The sequence below is a fragment of the Apteryx mantelli genome, unplaced genomic scaffold, assembly GCF_036417845.1.
Source record: "Apteryx mantelli isolate bAptMan1 unplaced genomic scaffold, bAptMan1.hap1 HAP1_SCAFFOLD_410, whole genome shotgun sequence".
In the NCBI taxonomy this organism is placed as follows: Eukaryota; Metazoa; Chordata; class Aves; order Apterygiformes; family Apterygidae; genus Apteryx; species Apteryx mantelli.
In genome coordinates, this window is record NW_027118767.1 from 3,094 (window position 1) to 22,720 (window position 19,627).

At 68.5% G+C, this 19,627-nt stretch overlaps 1 protein-coding gene across 1 annotated transcript; it reads left to right on the forward strand.

Annotated features, from left to right (window-relative positions):
- Positions 1-1,857: 1,857 nt before the first annotated feature.
- LOC136996561 (myosin-binding protein C, fast-type-like) lies at positions 1,858-19,099 on the forward strand (the record flags this gene model as incomplete). The annotated part of the gene is given in 24 exon segments (XM_067317454.1): positions 1,858-1,869; positions 3,118-3,267; positions 4,379-4,496; positions 5,330-5,378; positions 6,303-6,362; positions 7,333-7,526; positions 8,704-8,836; positions 9,812-9,936; positions 10,025-10,130; positions 10,645-10,811; positions 11,356-11,521; positions 11,652-11,758; positions 12,875-12,904; positions 13,033-13,172; positions 13,805-13,964; positions 14,465-14,475; positions 14,477-14,569; positions 14,680-14,869; positions 16,668-16,718; positions 16,721-16,801; positions 17,587-17,697; positions 17,700-17,744; positions 17,851-17,939; positions 18,907-19,099. Coding segments are annotated over 24 exon segments (2,581 nt in total), but the record flags the coding sequence as incomplete, so codon positions are not given.
- Between the last annotated feature and the right edge of the window lie 528 nt (positions 19,100-19,627).

A 19,627-nucleotide genomic window follows, 5' to 3' on the forward strand; every position in this document is an offset into this window, starting at 1 on the left:
GGGGGGGACGGTGACACGCGTGTGCGGGGAGCCGGGCTCGGGTTACCCCGTGGGGGGGGGGAAGAGGGGGGGGTCAGATTTCGGGTGCCCACGTGAGCCGCCCCGAAAGGGCACCCGCAGGTGGCGGCCACTAAATCAGCCCGGGGGGGGGGGACACCGAGGGGGGGGGACACCAAGCATGAGGGAGGGGGGACGATGGGACATGGGGTGGCTTTGGGGGGGGGGAGTCAGACCGGTCTCCCCCCCCCGGTGTCCCCCTCCGTGTCCCCCCCCCCCCCCCGTGGTGACATGAGCCCGGTGACAGCTGAGCCCCGGCCCCGGGTTATTTACGGGGGGGGGGGGGGGGGTCGGAGACGAATCCCGGCCTTATATAGGGCTCCCCTGGGTGCCAGCGCCCCCCCCCCCGGGGTGTCCCCGAGGTGTCATTTACCCCCCCCCCGGGTGTCATTTACCTCCTTCAGGGTGTCATTTTACCCCCCCCCCCAGGTGTCATTTACCCCCCCCCCGGGCGTTATTGGTCCCCTGGGGTGTCATTTTCTGTGCTGACTTGTCATTCCCCCCCCCCCCGGTGTCGTTTGCCCCCCCCCCCCAGGGCGTTATCTGGCCTCCCCGGGGTGTCATTTTGCCCCCCCTGAAGTGCCATTTACCTGCCTCAGGGTGTTATTTGCCCCCCCCCCCGGTGTTATTTGCCCCCTCCAAGGTGCCATTTGTCCCCTTGATGTGTCATTCCCCCCCCCAACATGCCATTTGCCCCCCCCCCGGGTGTTATTTGCCCCCATGGTATGTTGTGCCCTTGGGGTGAGCAAATACCCTGGGGGGGGCAATTGCTGGCGGCAGGAGGACCCGGGGGGGGTAATTGCCCCTGGTAGGGGGGGAAGAACCTGGGGGGGGCAAATCTTGGGACCGGAAATGAAAGATTTAGAGGAGTAATTGCCCCTGGTGGGGGGGGGGAAGGAGCCGGGGGGGGGCAATTGCCCCGGGGGGGGCATAGTTGCCCCTGGGGGAGGGATAATTGCCCCAGGGGGGAGCTAGTTGCCCCTAGGGGTGGGGAGAAGGACTGGGAGGGGGGCAATTGCCCCCGGGGGGGGTATTTGCCCCCCGGGGGGGGGGTAGGGTCTCACCCCCTCTCCCGCCCCCACCCAGCTGCCAAAAAGGAGACGAAAAAGGAGGAAAAGAAGGAAAAAAAGGAGGAGAAAAAAGCGGAGGAGAAAAAGGAGCAGAAAGAGGGAGCGGAACAGGAGGCCCCGAAAGGTCGGGGGGGGCTGGGTGCCCGGGGGGGGGCAGGGTGCTGGGGAGGGGCAGGGTGCTCCGGGGGGGGGGGGCCAGCTTTGGGGTCAGGGTGCTGGGGGGGAGCTCAGGTTCGGGGTCAGGTTGCCCGGGGGGGGTCAGGGTGCCATGGGGGGGCAACTTTGGGGTCAGGGTGCCTGGGGGGGGGGCTCAGGTTCAGGGTCAGGGTGCTGTGGGGGGGGTCAAGGTGCCATTGGGGGGGGGCAACTTTGGGGTCAGGGTGCCCGGGGGGGGGGGCTCAGGTTCGGGGTCAGGGTGCTGTGGGGGGGGTCAGGGTGCCATTGGGGGGGCGACTTTGGGGTCAGGGTGCCTGGGAGGGCGTCAGGGTGCTGGAGGGGGGGGGGTCAGGGTGCCGTGGGGGTGTCAGGTTCGGGGTCAGGGTGCTGGGGGGGGGGTCAGGGTGCTGTGGGGGGTGTCAGGTTCGGGGTCAGGGTGCTGGGGGGGGGTCAGGGTGCTGGGGGGGGGGTCAGGGTGCCATTGGGGGGGGCAGCCTTGGGCTCAGGGTCCTTGGGGGGGGGGGCTCAGGTTGGGGGTGCCTCTAACCCCCCCGTTGCGTTGCAGACAGCAAGGATGACTCCCTGGGTGAGGAGCCGGCGCGTCCCCCCCCCCCCCATGTGTGTGTCCCCCCCCCCGCGCGTGTCCCCCCCCCCCCCCCCCCCTTTGACCCCCTGCCGCGCAGACGACCTCCACCCCCCGAGGTGTGCGACCCCGACGGGCTCTTCCTGCGCAAGCCCCAGAACATCCTCGTGGACAGCGGTAGGTTTTTGGGGGGGGGGCCGGGGGGGTCCCCGTGGGGCTGGGGGGGGGGTCCCGGGGGGCTGGAGAAGGGTCCAGGGGTCCCCATGGGGTTTGGGGGGGGGTCCTGGGGGGGTCCCCGGGGGGCTGGGGTGGGTCCTGGGGGCTGAGAAGGGTCCTGGGGGGTCCTGGGGTGCTGGGGTGGGTCCTGGGGGCTGGGGGGGTCCTGGGGGGCTGAGAAGGGTCCTGGGGGGCTGGAGAAGGGTCCCAGGGGTCCCCGTGGGGCTGGGGGGGTTCTGGGGGGGTCCCTGTGGGGCTGGGGGGGTCCTGGGGGGCTGGAGAAGGGTCCCAGGGGTCCCCATGGGGTTTGGGGGGGGTCCTGGGGGGTCCCCGGGGGGCTGGGGTGGGTCCTGGGGGGCTGGAGAAGGGTCCTGGGGGGCTGGAGAAGGGGTCCCAGGGGTCCCCGTGGGGCTGGGGGGGTTCTGGGGGGGTCCCTGTGGGGCTGGGGGGGTTCTGGGGGGTCCCCGTGGGGCTGGGGGGTCCTGGGGGGCTGGAGAAGGGTCCCATGGGGTCTCCATGGGGCTGGGGGGGGGTCCTGGGGGGGCTCCAGATGGTCCTGGGGTATCTCCATGGGTTTGGGGGGCTCCCAGGGGTCCCCATGGGGCTGGGGGGGGCCTTAGGGTCCCTACGGGGTCGCCGTGGGGTGGCTGTGGGTCGTGGGGGGTCCCTGGGGTGACACCTTGGGGTGTCCCCAGGGAAGGACGCGGTGGCGGTGGCCCGCGTGGCTGGGATCTGGGGGTCCCCCCGTGGCTGTGTGTCCCCATGGGGTGTCCGTGTGTCCCCCGTGGGTGGCCGTGGGGTGTCCGTGTGTCCCCCGTGGGGTGTCCGTGGGTCCCCGTGGGGTGACGCGCCGCGGGTGTCCCCAGGCAAGGACGCGGTGGCGGTGGCCCGCGTGGCCGGGATGCGGGGGTCCCCCCGCGGCCCGTGTGTCCCCATGGGGTGTCCGTGTGTCCCCGTGGGTGGCCGTGGGGTGTCCGTGTGTCCCCGTGGGGTGTCCGTGGGTCCCCGTGGGGTGACGCGCCGCGGTGTCCCCAGGCAAGGGACGTGGTGGCGGTGGCCCGCGTGGCCGGGGCGCAGCTGGCGGCCAAGCCGACGGTGAAGTGGTTCAAGGGCAAGTGGCTGGAGCTGGGCAGCAAGAGCGGCGCCCGCTTCCAGTTCAAGGAGGCCTTCGACAAGGACAGCCAGGTGGCGGCACTGGGAGGCACTGGGGGGCACTGGGAGGCACTGGGGCGGCACTGGGGGGGCACTGGGAGGCACTGGGAGGCACTGGGAGGCACCTGGGGTAGCACTGGGGGGGGCACTGGGCAGGCACTGGGAGGCACTGGGAGGCACTGGGGCAGCACTGGGGGGCACTGGGAGGGACTGGGAGGCACTGGGGCAGCACTGGGGGGGCACTGGGAGGCACTGGGGGGCACTGGGAGGGACTGGGAGGCACTGGGGCAGCACTGGGGGGGCACTGGGAGGCACTGGGGGGCACTGGGAGGCACTGGGGCAGCACTGGGGGGGCACTGGGAGGCACTGGGGCGGCACTGGGAGGCACTGGGGGGCACTGGGAGGGACTGGGAGGCACTGGTGGCAGCGCTGGGGGGGGCACTGGGAGGCACTGGGGGGGGCACCGGGAGGCACTGAGACAGCACTGGGAGGTACTGGGAGAGACTGGGTAGCGCTGGGAGAGTCTAGGGTAGTATTGGGGGGGGCACTGGGAGAAGCTGGGGACACTGGAGGGACTGGGGGGCACTGGGGGAGACTGGGGGGCACTGGGGGGCACTGGGAGGGACTGGGGACACTGGGAGAGGCTTGGAGGGACTGGGAGAAACTGGAGGGAGTGGGAGCAAGTGGGAGAGTTTTGGGGGAACTGGGAGGCACCGGGAGAGACTAGGGGGCTCTGGAAGGCACTGGGAGACGCTGGGAGACGCTGGGAGGCACTGGGAGACGCTGGGAGGCGCTGGGAGAGACTAGGGGGCTCTGGGAGGCGCTGGGAGGCGCTGGGAGGCACCGGGTGCCCTTCCCGCCGTGTCCCTCACCACGTCCCTGCCCGTGTCTCCCCCCTCTTGCTCTCTCTCTATCCGTGTCCTTGCCGTGTGCGTGGCGTGTCCTTGGCATGTTGTGGCGTGTCCTTGCCATGTCTGTGCCGTGTCTGTGCCATGTCGGTGGTGTGTCCTTGCTGCGTTGGCACCGTGTCCCTGGCATGTCCCTGGCATGTTTTTGCTGTGTCCTTGCTGTACCTGTGCTGTGTCCGTGGCGTGTCCGTGGCGTGTCCCTGGCGTGTCGGTGGCGTGTCGGTGGCGCGCGGCAGACGTACACCTTCGAGCTGCACATCAGCAAGGTGGCGATCGGCGACCGGGGCGACTATCGCTGCGAGGTGACGGCCAAGGACAAGAAGGACAGCTGCTCCTTCAACATCGACGTGGAGGGTGAGCGGGGCCCCCCCGGACCCCCCCGGGACCCCCCCAGACCCGGGACCCCCCTGGGACCCCCCCAGGACCTTCCTGGGACACCTGGGACCCTCCAAGACCCCCCCAGACCCGGGACCTCCCCTCCCGGACCCCTGGGACCCCCCCAGACCCGGGATCCCCCCCCCCAGGACCCTCCCGGGACACCTGGGACCCCCCTGGGACCCCCCCAGGATCCCTGAGACCCTCCAGGACCCCCCCAGAACCAGGACCCCCCCCCGGGACCTCTCTCAGGACCCCCGGGACCCTCCAAGACCCCCCCAGACCCGGGACCTCCCCCCAGGACCCCCCCAGGACCCCTGGGACACCCCCAGACCCGGGATCCCCCCCCCAGGACTCTCCCGGGACACCTGGGACCCCCCTGGGACCCCCCCAGGATCCCTGAGACCCTCCAGGACCCCCCCAGACCCAGGACCCTCCTGGGACCCTCCAGGACCCCCCCAGACCCGGGACCCCCCCCCCGGGACCTTTCCCAGGAACCCCAGGACCCTTCAAGACCCCCCCAGACCCGGATCCCCCCCCCAGGACCTCCCTGGGACACCTGGGACCCCCCCCAGGACCCCCTCCGGGACCCCCCCAGACCCCCCCAGACCCAGGTCCCCCTGGGACCCCCCCCCCGGGATCTCCCCAGACTTAGGACCCCCTCAGGACTCCCCCACACCTGGGTCCCCCCCCCCCGGGACCCCCCCCCCCCAGGCCGGGCCTGGCCCTGGAGCCGTTTGGGGAGGTGGGGGGGGGGGGAACGACGTGGAGTGTGTGTGGGGGGGTCTCACGTCCCCCTGTCTGTCCGGCAGCCCCCCGCCCCAATGACAAGGACAACGTGCTGCAGGCTTTCAAACGGACGTGAGTGCGGCCCCCCCCCCCAAGAACCGAGGACCCCCCCCCGAAAACCCCCTATAGACTGGGGGACCCCCCGAACCCCAGCACAGACTGGGGCCCCCCCCCAGACCATCCCCATGGACTGGGGACCCCCCCAACCCCAAAACACCTTGGGGGGCTCCCTCTGATCCCCACTTCACCCCGGGACCCCCCCCAAACCCCAGCAGACCTTGGGGACCCCCCCCCGAACCCCCTCTCACCCTTGGGACCCCCCCTCGAAACCCAACTGCCCCAGGGGACCCCCCTCAAATCTGCTCTCGTCTCTGGGACCCCCTGAACCCCACCGTACCTTGGGGCCCCCCCAAACCCCATCGCTGGGGACCCCCCTGACCCCCAAAACACCTTGGGGACCCCCCCGAACCCCATTGTACACTGGGACCCCCCAAACCCCATTGCTGGGGACCCCCCCCGACCCCCAAAACATCCTGGGGACCCCCCAAACCCCATCGCTGGGGACCCCCTGACCCCCAGAACACCTTGGGGACCCCCCCGAACCCCATTGTACACTGGGACCCCCCAAACCCCATTGCTGGGGACCCCCCCGACCCCCAAAATATCCTGGGGACCCCCCAAACCCCATCGCTGGGGACCCCCTGACCCCCAGAACACCTTGGGGACCCCCCCGAACCCCATTGTACACTGGGACCCCCCAAACCCCATTGCTGGGGACCCCCCCGACCCCCAAAACATCCTGGGGACCCCCCCGAACCCCATCGTACCCTGGGACCCCCCAAACCCCATTGCTGGGGACCCCCCCCAAACCCCAGCACACCCTGGGGTCCCCCCCGACCCCCAAAACACCTCGGGGGCCCCCCCAAGCCCCTCGCACCCTTGGGACCCCCCCGGGGCCCCCCAACAAGCCGCCCCCCCCCCCCGGTCTCCCCCCAGGGGTGAAGCCAAGAGCGACGCCGCCGGGGAGCTGGACTTCAGCGGGCTGCTCAAGAAGCGGTGGGTGCTCGTGCGAGGGTGTGCGAGGGCGCGCGAGGGTGTGCAAAGGTGTGCGAGGGTGCGCAAGGGTGCGCAAGGGTGCGCGAGGGTGTGCGAGGGTGTGCGAGGGTGCGCGAGAGTGTGCAAAGGTGTGTGAGGGTGTGCAAGGGTGCATGAGGATGCATGAGGGTGCATGAGGGTGCGGGAGGGTGTGCAAGGGTGTGCAAGGGCGTGTGTGGGTGCCCGAGGGCATGTGAGGGTGTGCGAGGATGTGCGAGGGTGCACAAAGACGTGCAAGGAACTGTGCGCGTGCGAGGCTGTGCAACGGGTGTGTACGAGGCCACGCGAGCGGTGTGAACATGTGCAAGGCTGCGCAAAATGCGTGCATGAGGCCGTGCAAGGAGCTGTGCGCGTGCAGGGCCGTGCAAGGTGCACGCACGAGGCCGTGCAAGGTGCATGCACGTGCGAGGCTGTGCAAGGTGCACGCACGAGGCCATGCAAGGAGCCGTGCGCGTGCGAGGCCATGCAAGGTGCATGCACGAGGACATGCAAGGAGCCGTGCGCGTGCGAGGCCATGCAAGGTGCACGCACGAGGACATGCAAGGAGCTGTGCGCGTGCGAGGCCATGCAAGGTGCACGCACGAGGCCATGCAAGGAGCTGTGCACGTGTGAGGCCATGCAAGGTGCACGCACGAGGCCATGCAAGGAGCCGTGCGCGTGCGAGGCCATGCAAGGTGCACGCACAAGGCCATGCAAGGAGCTGTGCGCGTGTGGGGCCGTGCAAGGTGCACGCACGAGGCCGTGCAAGGAGCTGTGCACGTGCGAGGCTGTGCAAGGTGCACGCACGAGGCCATGCAAGGAGCTGTGCACGTGCGAGGTCACACGAGGTGCGTGCACAAGGCCGTGCGAGGTGCACACACGAGGCCGTGCGAGGAGCCCGCACGAGGAGCCGTGTGCGTGCGAGGCCCCACCGCCACCGCTGCCACCGCAGGGAGGGCCAGGCGGAGGAGAAGAAGAAGAAGAAGGACGAGGACGACCCCTTCCCGCCGGAGATCTGGGAGCTGCTCAAGGGCGTCACCAAGAAGAGCGAGTACGAGCGCATCGCCTTCCAGTACGGCATCACCGACCTCCGCGGCATGCTCAAGCGCCTCAAGAAGATCAAGGTGGAGCCCAAGAAGAGCGAAGGTGCCCGGACAAGGGGGACGCGGGGGGGACACGGGGACGTGGGGATGCGGAGGGACGTGGGGGGACACGGGGGCATGAGGCTGGGCGGATGGGGGGACAATGAGGGACCTGGGGACACAGGGATGTGGAGGGACGCAGGAGGAGATGGGGACAACAAGGGACCTCGGGGCACAGGGGACATGGGGGGACACAGGGATATGGGGACACAAGGGATGTTGAGGGACACGGGGATGTGGAGGGACATGGGGGGACATGGGGACATGGGACTGGGGGACACAGTGGACATAGGGAACCATGGAGGGCTGAGGAAGGAGAACCATGGGGACACATGGATATGGGGATGGTGGACATGGGGACATGGGGGACCATGGAGGGTTGGGGAAGGGGGACCATGGGGACACATGGACATGGGGATGGTGGACATAGGGCCATGGGGGACCATGGAGGGTTGGGGAAGGAGGCCATGGGGACACATGGACATGGGGATGGTGGACATAGGGCCATGGGGGACCATGGAGGGTTGGGGAAGGAGGCCATGGGGATGGCGGACACAGGGAACCATGGAGGGCTGGGGAAGGGTGACCATGGGGACACGTGGACATGGGAATGGGGGACACGGGGGACCATGGAGAGCTGGGGAAGGAGGCTATGGGGCTGGGGGACATGGAGGACTATGGAGGGCTGGGGAAGGGTGAACATGAGGACACACGGACACAGGGCTGGGGGACACAGGGGACCGTGGCGGGCTGGGGAAGGAGACCATGGGGATGGTGAACATGGAGGACCGTGGAGGACTGAGGAAGGGGACCATGAGGACACACGGACATGGGGCTGGGGGACATGGGGGACCATGGAGAGCTGGGGAAGGAGGCCATGGGGATGGTGGACATGGAGGACCATGGAGGGCTGGGGAAGGAGGACCATGGGGACACACTGACAGGGGGCTGGAGGACACGGGGGACCATGGAGAGCTGGGGAAGGAGACCATGGGGATGGTGGACATGGGGATGGTGGACATGGAGGACCATGGAGGGCTGGGGAAGGGTGACCACGAGGACACACGGACACGGGGCTGGGGGACACGGGGGACCGTGGCGGGCCGGGCGGGGGGCCCGGCGAGCCGTGGGGCTGGGGACGGTGAGGGGCGCCGGGGCCCCGCGGTGACGGGGCGCCGCAGCCTTCGTCCGCAAGCTGGACCCGGCGTACCAGGTGGACAAGGGCAACAAGATCAAGCTGGTGGTGGAGCTCAGCGACCCCGACCTGCCCCTCAAGTGGTACAAGAACGGGCAGCTGCTCAAGCCCAGCACCAAGTACGGGGCGCCGGGGGGCGGCAGGGGGATTTGGGGGGCAGGAGGGTGGTTTGGGGGAGGCAGGAGGGTCCCGAGTGGGGCAGGAGGATGGTATTGGGGGGCTGGAGTGGGGCAGGAGGGTAGAAGAGGAGGTTTGGGGGGCAGGAGGAGGTTCTGGGGGCAGGAAGGGCGGGAGTGGGGCAGGAGAGGGGTACTGGGGGGCAGAAGAGAGGTATTGGGGGGCAGGAGAGGGCTGGGGGGGCTCTTGGGGGGCAGGAGGGGGAGCTATTGGGGGGCTGGAGTGGGGCAGGAGGGGGATTTGGGGGGCAGGAGGGGGCCTGGGGGTCTGCGAGGACCCATGGGGGCTCCTGCCCTGGCTCTGACTCTGTGTTCTCCCCCCCTCGTGTCCCCCCATGTGTCCCCCGTGTCCCCCCATGTCTCCTCCCATGTCCCTGTGTCCTCCGTGTCCCTTCCATGTTCCCCACATCCCCGTGTTCCCCTTGTGTGTCCTCCACGTCCCTCCCATGTCCATGTCCTTGTGTCCCCATGTCCCTCTGTGTGTCCCATGTCCCCCACATCCCCGTGTCCCATGTCTCCTCCTGTGTCCCTGTGTCTTCCATGTCCCCCACATCCCTGTGTCCCTTTGTGTGTTCTCCACATCCCTCCCATGTCCTTATGTCCCCGTGTCCCATGTCCCCACATCTCTGTGTCCCCCCCATGTCTCCTCCCGTGTCCGTGTCCCTTCCATGTCCCCCACATCCCTGTGTCCCCTTGTGTGTCCTCCACGTCCCTCCCATGTCCACGTCCCTGTGTCCCCCCGCGTGTCCCATGTCCCCCACATCCCCATGTCCCCCCATGTCTCCTCCCGTGTCCGTGTCCTCCATGTCCCTTCCATGTCCCTTCCATGTCCCCCACATCCCCGTGTCCCCGCGTCTCCCCGTTGCTCTCCCCACCGTGTGTCCTCCCGCGTCCGTGTCCCCCCGTGTCCCCCCCCAGATACGTGTTCGAGAACGTGGGCCTCAAGCGCATCCTCACCATCCACAAGTGCTCGCTGGCCGATGACGCCGCCTATGAGTGTCGCGTCAACGACGAGAAGTGCTTCACCGAGCTCTTCGTCAAGGGTGAGCGTGGCCCCGCGGTGGTCGGTGGCCCCGCGGTGGTTGGGGACCCCGCGTCTGACGCCCCACCGGCGTCCCCCCCCCCCCCTAGAGCCACCTGTGACCGTTGCCAAGGGCCTGGAGGACCAGCAGGTCTTCGTGGGCGACCGCGTGGTGCTGGAGGCCGAGGTGTCCGAGGAGGGAGCCCAAGTGATGTGGTAACGGGTCCCCGGCGTGCGGCCGTTCCTCGTGTCCACGCGTCTCTGTGCCCGTCTGTCTCCGGGTCCGTCCCCCTCAGCTGTGTGTCCGTGCCCACCATCCCGTGTCCATCTCCACCATCCGTGTCCATTGTTGCCATCTGCATGTCCATGCTTAGCATCATGTGTCCATCCCTGCCGTCTCCATGTCCATCCCCACCATCCCATTTCTATCCCCACCATCCATGTCCATCCTGCCATCTGCATGTCATCCACACCACCACGTTTTGATCCCTGTCATGTGCGTGTCCGTGTTCACTATCACGTGTCCATCCCCACCATCGCGTGTCCAAACCCACCCGCCTGCACGTCCATACCTGCCGTTGCGTGTCTGCGCCCGCTGCGTGTCCGTGTGTCCACGCTTGCCATCCCATGTCCATCCCATCCCTGCTGTGCACGCGCTCGTGCCCGCCACCGCGTGGCCCCGCTCGCCGTCGCGGGTCCGTGCGCCCACGCGTCGCGGGTCCATCCGCAGGATGAAGGACGGGGTGGAGCTCACGCGGGAGGAGACCTTCAAGTACCGCTTCAAGAAGGACGGGAAGAAGCACTACCTCATCATCAACGAGGCCAGCAAGGAGGACACGGGGCGCTACAAGATCATGACCAACGGGGGCGAGAGCGAGGCCGAGATCATTGTGGAAGGTGGGGGGGGCCTGGAGGGTGTTTAGGGGGTGATGGGGGTGTCCAGGAGGTCCCGTAGGGACTCTGTGGTCCCCGTGGGTGTCCCAGGGGTGCAGGGGGATGTCCAGGAGATCCTTGGGGTATCTGGAGGAGTTCCCAGGGGGATGGGGGTGTCCAGGAGGTCCCCGTGGGTGTCCCAGGGATGCGGGGGGATGTCCAGGAGATCCTTGGGGTATCTGGAGGGGTTCCCAGGGGTGATGGGGGTGCCCAGAGGTCTCCACGGGGGTCCCAGGAGTGTGGGGGGATGTCCAGGAGATCCCTTGGGATATCTCGAGGGGATCCCAGGGGTGATGAGGGTGTCCAGGAGGTCCCAGCGGGGTCCCAGGGGTGCAGGGGGATGTCCAGGAGATCCCTTTGGGTATCTCGAGGGGTTCCCAGGGGTAATGAAGGTGTCCAGGAGGTCCGTTGGGGACCCTGTGACCCCCTGGGAGGTCCCTGGGGTGCAGGGCAAGGGGTGCCCACCTCCCCCCCCCCCCCAAAAAAAAACCCGTCTCCCCCCCCCCAGAAAAGAAGCTGGAGGTGCTGCAGGACATCGCGGACCTGACGGTGAAGGCCACGGAGCAGGCGGTCTTCAAGTGCGAGGTGTCCGACGAGAAGGTCACGGGCAAGTGGTACAAGAACGGCGTCGAGGTGCGGCCCAGCAAGCGCATCCACATCTCCCACAGCGGCAGGTGGGGGCGGCGGCACCGCGCGGGGGGAAGCTCGCAGCGCCCCCCCCCCCCCCCCGGGGGGCACCGCGCGGGGGAAGCTCGCAGCACCCACCCACCCCCACCCACCCCCCCCACCCCCGGGCGCCCCCAGGTTCCACAAGCTGGTCATCGACGACGTGCGCCCCGAGGACGAGGCCGACTACACCTTCATCCCCGACGGCTACGCGCTCTCCCTCTCCGCCAAGCTCAACTTCCTGGGTGCGGAACTCCCCCCCACACACACACCCATCCGGCACCCTGCGGGGAAGCTCGCGGCGCCGGGCGGGGGGTCCCCGGGGGGGTCCCTGGGTGTCCTTTGAGGTCCCTGGAGGCCCTTTGGGGACGCTTGTGGTGCTGGGGGGGGGCCCCGGGTGCCCTTTGGGGTCCCTGTGGGGTCCTTGGGTGCCCTTTGGGGACACTCGTGGTGCTGGGGGGGTCCCTGGGTGCCCTTGGGGTCCCTGGGGGGGGGTCTCCAGGTGTGCTTTGGGGTCCCTGGGTGCCCTTTGGGACACTGGCAGTGCTGGGAGGGGTCCCAGGGTGACATTTGGGGACACTCGTGGTGCTGGGGGTCCCTGGGTGCCCTTTGGGGTCCCTGGGGGGGGGGTCTCCAGGTGTGCTTTGGGGTCCCTGGGTGCCCTTTGGGGACACTGGCAGCACTGGGAGGGGTCCCAGGGTGACATTTGGGGACACTCGTGGTGCTGGGGGTCCCTGGGTGCCCTTTGGGGTCCCTGGGGGGGGGTCTCCAGGTGTGCTTTGGGGTCCCTGGGTGCCCTTTGGGGACACTGGCAGCACTGGGAGGGGTCCCAGGGTGACATTTGGGGACACTCGTGGTGCTGGGGGTCCCTGGGTGCCCTTTGGGGTCCCTGAGGGGTCCCTGGGGGCCCTTTGGGGACACTTGTGGTGCTGGGGGGGGTCCCTGGGTGCCCTTTGGGGACACTCATGGTGCTGGGGGTCCCTGGGTGCCCTTTGGGGTCCCTGGGGAGGTCCCAGGGTCCCATTTGGGACACTCGCAGTGCTGGGAGTCCCTGGGGGGGATTCCTGGGTGCCATCTGGAGATGCTGGCAGCACTGGGGGGGTCCCCGGGTGCCCTTTGGGGACACTCGCAGTGCTGGGGGGGGGCCCAGGGCGCAATCCGGGGACACCGGTGGCATTAGGAGGGTCCTAGAGCCCCTTTGGGGGGACGCTGACAGCACCCGGTGGGGGGGGAGGTCCAGGGGCGCCATTTGGGACACTTGTGGCATTCAGGGGTCCCGGGGCACCATTTGGGGACACCAGTGGCACTGGGGGGGGGGGGTCCCCGCCGTCCCGTTAACCCTTTGCTCCCTGTGCCCGCAGAGATCAAGGTCGAGTACGTCCCGAAGCAAGGTGAGCCGGGGGGGGGTGTGACAAAAATAGGGGTACGGGGGGGACACGGCGTGACCGGGGGGGGGTTGGGGCCGCAGGGCACCGTCAGGGGAAGCTCACGGCCCCCGTGTCCCCCGTCCCCCCCCCAGAGCCCCCCAAGATCCACCTGGACTGCTCGGGGAAGACGGCCGAGAACACCATCGTGGTGGTGGCCGGCAACAAGCTGCGCCTCGACGTGCCCATCTCGGGCGAGCCCGCGCCCACCGTCACCTGGATGAAGGGTGACGAGGTGAGCGCGCCGCGTCCCCGACGTGTCCCCGACGCGTCCCCGGTGGGTCCTCGCGCCCTGCCCTGGGCTGCCACCCCGCGCTGCCTCCCTGTGGGCTTTGGGTCCCCAGCGCCGTGTCCCCGCATCCCCGACGCGTCCTCGTGCCGTGTCCCCGTGACCCTTGTGTCCCCGTGACGAGTCCCCACATCCCCTCGATGCATCCACGTGTCCCCATGCCGCGTCCCCATGTCCCTGTGTTGCGTCCCCGTGTCCCGTGTCCCCGTGACGTGTCCCCACGTCCCCCTGATGCATCCCTGTGCCCCCATGTCATGCTATGCCCTGTGCTGCGTCCCCGTGTCCCCTGCGTCCCCGTGACGTGTCCCCGCGTCCTCCTGATGCATCCCTGTGCCCCCATGTCATGCTGTGGCCCTGTGCTGCGTCCCCGTGTTCCCTGCGTCCCCGTGATGTGTCCCCACGTCCCCCTGATGCATCCTGTGTCCCTCGTGTCCCCGTGCCATGTCCCATGTTCCCCCGATACATCCCCGTGCCCCCATGCCATGTCCCTACGTCCCACGCCCCCTGCGTTCCCGTGTCCCCCGCGTCCCCGTGCCGCGTCCCCGCATTCCCGTGTCCCCCGCGTCCCCGCGCCCCAGGTGTTCGTGGAGAAGGAGGGCCGGGCCCACATCGAGGAGAAGAAGGAGCTGAGCAGCTTCGTCATCGAGAGCGCCGAGCGGGGGGACGAGGCGCGTTACACCATCAAGGTGACAAACCCCGTGGGCGAGGACTCAGCCACCCTCTTCGTCAAGGTGGTCGGTAAGGGGGGGGACGGGGACGGGGACAGACGGGGCTGGCTGGGGAGGGGGACACAAGGTGGCTGGGGACAGGGACATGGGGGACGGGGGCTGGCTGGGGACAAGGATGGGGGAACGGGAATGGGGACATGAGGACTGGGAACACAGGGCTGGCTGGGGACAGGGACACGTGGCTGGGGACAGGGACACAGGGTGGCTGGGGACAGGGTCTGGTTGGGGACAGGGACACGAGGTGGCTGGGGACAAGGACAGGGACACGGGGTGGCTGGGGACAGGGATGTGGGGACAGGGGCTGGTTGGGGACAGGGACATGGGGTGGCTGGAGACCATGACTTGGGGTGGCTGGGGACAGGGACAGGGACACGAGGTGGCTGGGACAAGGACTCGGGGTGGCTGGAAACAAGGGGACAGGGACACGAGGCGGCTGGGGACAGAGGGACCACGTCCCCGTGTGCCCGCGTGCCAGCGGGCGTCCCCGGGCGTCCCTGCGTGTCCCCGCAGACGTGCCCGACCCCCCCCGAGGCGGTGCGCGTCACGTCCGTGGGGGAGGACTGGGCCGTGCTGGTCTGGGAGCCGCCCAAGTACGACGGGGGACAACCCGTGACGGTGAGTGACGCGGTCCCCGAAGGGCCGCCGTCCTCCTGCCCCCGCACACGCGTGTCCCTCACGTGTCCCTCACGTGTCCCCCGCACACACGCACCCCCCCCCCCCTTCCAGGCTACCTCATCGAGCGCAAGAAGAAGGGCTCCATGCGCTGGATGAAGCTCAACTTCGAGGTCTACACGGACACCACCTACGAGTCCACCAAGATGATCGAGGGCGTCCTCTACGAGATGCGGGTCTTCGCCGTCAACGCCATCGGCATCTCCCAGCCCAGCCACAACACGCAGCCCTTCATGCCCATCGGTGGGGGGGCGCGGCGGCGGTGGTGGTGGGGGGTCCTGCCGTGGGCTTGGGGGGTCCTGCGGAGAGAGCAGAGGGGGGTTGGGGGGGTTCAGGAGGGGCGCTGGTGGTCGGGGAGAAGGTTTGGGGGTTCTCCTGGGGGTCTGGGGGTCCTGCTGGAGGTCTGGGGTGACCTGCTGTGGGGTTGGGGGGGTCCTGCGGAGAGAGCAGAGGGGGGTTGGGGGGGTTCAGGAGGGGCACTGGTGGTCGGGGAGAAGGTTTGGGGGGTTCTCCTGGGGGTCTGGAGGTCCTGCTGGAGGTCTGGGGGTCCTGCCGTGGGGTTGGGGGGTCCTGCGGAGAGAGCAGAGGGGGGTTGGGGGGGTTCAGGACAGGGTTGGTGGTCGGGAGAAGGTTTGGGAGGTTCTCCTGGGGGTCTGGGGGTCCTGCTGTGGGGTTGGGGGTCCTGTGGAGAGAGCAGAGGGGGGTTGGGGGGGTTCAGGAGGGGCGTTGGTGGTCAGGAGAAGGTTTGGGGGTTCTCCTGGGGGTCTGGGGGTCCTGCTGTGGGGTTGGGGGGTCCTGCGGAGAGAGCAGAGGGGGGTTGGGGGGGTTCAGGAGGGGCACTGGTGGTCGGGGAGAAGGTTTGGGGGGTTCTCCTGGGGGTCTGGAGGTCCTGCTGGAGGTCTGGGGGTCCTGCCGTGGGGTTGGGGGGTCCTGCGGAGAGAGCAGAGAGGGTTTGGGAGGGTTCAGGACAGGGTTTGGTGGTCGGGGAGAAGGTTTGGGAGGTTCTCCTGGGGGTCTGGGGGTCCTGCTGTGGGGTTGGGGGGTCCTGCGGAGAGAGCAGAGGGGGGTTGGGGGGGTTCAGGAGGGGCGCTGGTGGTCAGGAGAAGGTTTGGGGGGTTCTCCTGGGGGTCTGGGGGTCCTGCTGTGGGGTTGGGGGGTCCTGCGGAGAGAGCAGAGGGGGGTTGGGGGGGTTCAGGAGGGGCGCTGGTGGTCAGGAGAAGGTTTGGGGGGTTCTCCTGGGGGTCTGGGGGTCCTGCTGTGGGGTTGGGGGGTCCTGCGGAGAGAGCAGAGGGGGGTTGGGGGGTTCAGGAGGGGCGCTGGTGGTCGGGGAGAAGGTTTGGGGGGTTCTCCTGGCGGTCTGGGGGTCCTGCTGGAGGTCTGGGGTGACCTGCTGTGGGGCTGGGGCTTCCTGTGGAGAGAGCAGAAGTGGTTTGGGGGGGTTCAGGAGGGGGTTTGGGGGCACCCATGGGGTCTAGAAGCATCCATGGGGGTTTGGGGGCACCCATGGGGGTTTGGGGCACCCATGAGGTCTAGGAGCACCCATGGGGGTTTGGGGGCACCCATGGAGGTTTGGGGGCACCCATGAGGGTCTGGGGCACCATGAGGTCTAGGAGCATCCATGGGGGTTTGGGGCATCCATGGGATCTAGGAGCACCCATGGGGGTTTGGGGGCACCCATGGGGGTTTGAGGGCACCCATGGGTCTAGGAGCATCCATGGGGGTTTGGTGCACCCATGAGGGTCTGGAGCACCCATGAGTCTAGGAGCATCCATGGGGGTTTGGGGGCACCCATGAGGGTCTGGGGCACCCATGGGGCCTAGGAGCACCACCATGGGGTCTAGGAGCATCCATGGAGGTTTGGGGGCACCCATGGGGGTCTAAGAGCATCCATGGGGTCTAAGAGCATCCATGAGGATTTGGGGCACCCATGGTGGTTTTGGGGCCCCCCTGGCGGTTGGGGCCCCCCCGGGGGGTCTGGGGCCGCCCCGGGGTGGGGGGGTGGGGGGCTCACGGCGCCGCCCCCCACCCCGCCGTCCCGCAGCCCCCACGAGCGAGCCCACCCACCTGACGCTGGAGGACGTCACCGACACCACGCCACCCTCAAGTGGCGCCCGCCTGATCGGTTGGGCGCGGGCGGCATCGACGGCTACCTGGTGGAGTACTGCCGCGAGGGCTGTGAGTGGGGCGCCCCACGGCGGGGGGGGGACGGGGGGGATCTGCCCCACGGCGGGGGGACAGGGGGGACGATGACACCCCCCAGCCCCGAGCCCTCGGCCGTGGGCATGGCCTGACTCTCCTGCCCCCCCCCATCCTGCCCCCCACGACCCTGCCCCCAGCCCCATAAGCCCCTGCCCCCCTAATCCCCTGCCCCCAATCCTGTGCTCCCTAATCCCATACCTCCTAATCCCATGCCCCCAATCCCATACCCTTAATCCTGTGCCCCCTAATCCCATATGACCCCAACTCTGTGCCCTCAACCTGTGCCCTCTAATCCCATATTCCCCATCCCCGTACTCCCTACTCCCATACCCCCAATCCATATTCCCCAGTCCCATGGCCCCTAATCCCATACCCCCAACCCTGTACCCCCTAATCCCTTGCCCCAAATCCCATGCCCCCCTAATCCCATGCCCCAAATCCCATACCACCAACCCCGTACCCCGCTGATCCCATATCCCCCTAGTCCCATACCCCAATCCCATACGCCCCTAATCCTGTGCCCCCTAATCCCATGCTCCCCTAATCCCATACTCCATAATCTCCTGCTCCCCTAATCCATGCCCCCTTAATCCCATATCCCTCCAATCCACACCCGGGTAATCCATACCCCCCTAATCCCGTGCCCCCAACCCATACCACCAACCCCGTGCCCCCCAATCCCATATCCCCCTAATCCCATGCCCCTAATCCCGCACCCCGCTAATCCCTGCCCCCCCGGCCCCCCCCCCGGCCTGCCGCAGCGGACGAGTGGATCCCGGCCAACACGGAGCTGGTGGAGCGCTGCGGCTTCACGGCCAAGGGGCTGCCGACGGGCGAGAAGCTAGTCATCGGCGTCAACATCGCCGGCAAGAGCCCCCGGCCACCATGCTGCAGCCCGTCACCATCCGGGAGATCGTGGGTGGGTGCCGCGGGGGGGGGGCGGGCAGGCAGCACCCAAGGGTGGTGGGTGGTTTGGGGGTGGGGGGGGTGTCCGGGCTCACCCCGCGCGGCTCCTCTGTCCACAGAGCGCCCCAAGATCCGCCTGCCCCGGCAGCTCCGGCAAACCTACGTGAGGAAGGTGGGGGAGCAGGTGAACCTCGTCATCCCCTTCCAGGTGAGCTGAGCACCCGGGGCACCGCGGGGGAAGCTCGCAGCCCCCCCGGGGCACCTTTGGGGACACTCGTGGTCCTTGGGGCACTTTTGGGGACGCCCACGGTCCCCTGGGGCACTTTTGGGGACACTTGTGGCCCTTGGAGCACTTTTGGGGACACCCGTGATCCCTTGGGGCACTTTTGGGGACACCCACGGTCCCTTGGGGCCCCTTTGAGGACACTTGTGACCCTTGTGGTCCCTTTGGGGACACCCATGATCCCTTGTGGCCCCTTTAAGGACCCTTGTGGCCCCCGGGGCACTTTTGGGGACACCCGTGGCCCTTGGGGCACTTTTGGGGACACCCATGATCCCTTGGGGCACCTTTGGGGACACTTGTGGCCCTTGGAGCACTTTTGGGGACACCCGTGATCCCTTGGGGCACCTTTGGGGGACACTCATGGCTCCCAGGGCACTTTTGGGGACACCCATGATTCCTTGGGGCACCTTTGAGGACACTTGTGGCCCTTGTGGTCCCTTTGGGGACACCCATGATCCCTTGGGGCCCCTTTGAGGACACTTGTGGCCCTTGGGGCACTTTTGGGGACACCCATGATCCTTTGGGGCCCCTTTGAGGACACTTGTGGCCCTTGGGGCACTTTTGGGGGCACCCACGATCCCTTGGAGCACCTTTGGGATGCTGGTGGCCCCTGGGGCACTTTTGGGACACCCGTGATCCCTTGGAGCACCTTTGGGGATGCTGGTGGCCCCTGGGGCACTTTTGGGGACACCCACGATCCCTTGGGGCCCCTTTGAGGACCCTTGTGGCCCTTGTGGCACTTTTGGGGACACCCACGATCCCTTGGAGCACCTTTGGGGATGCCGGTGGCCCCCGGAGCACTTTTGGGGACACCGGCAGCCCCCGGGACCCCTCGGAGGTCACCGGAGCAGGGGGTGACGCTGCCGGGGCGGTGGGGGGGGACGACGCGCAGGGGAAGCCGCGGCCGCAGGTGACCTGGAGCAAGGAGGGGCAGCCGCTGGCCGAGGACGTGAACATCCGCACGTCGGAGCTGGACACAGTGTTCTTCATCCGGGCGGCCGGGCGGCAGCACTCGGGCCAGTACGAGCTGAGCGTGCGCATCGAGAACATGGAGGACACGGCCAGCCTGCGCCTCCGCGTCGTCGGTGCGCCCCGCCCGGAGCGCCGGGAATGCTGGGCCTGCTGGGAGCGCTGGGAATGGGCCTGCTGGGAACGCTGGGTCTGCTGGGAGCACTGGGAATGCTGGGAATGGGTCTACTGAGAGAGCTGGGAATGGGCCTGCTGGAGCACTGGGAATGCTGGGAACAGGCGTGCTGGGGACGCTGGAGTGCTGGGAATGGGCCTGCTGGGAGCGCTGGAATGCTGGAATGCCAGGAGCAGGCCTGCTGGGAGACCTGGAAACGCTGGGAACGCCAGGAGCGCTGGGAGCAGGCCTGGGAGCACCGGAGAACTGGGAATGCTGGGAATGGCCTGCTGGGAGCACTGGGAATGCTGGAGCACTGGGAACAGGCCTGCTGGAGCACTGAGAGCACTGGGAGTGCTGGGAGCGTTAGGAACGGGCCTGCTGGGGGCGCTGGGAGCACTGGAACACTGGGAGTGCCGAGAATGGGCCTGCTGGGAGCGCTGGGAGCACTGGGAACAGGCCTTCTGGGAGTGCCGGGAGAGCTGGGAAT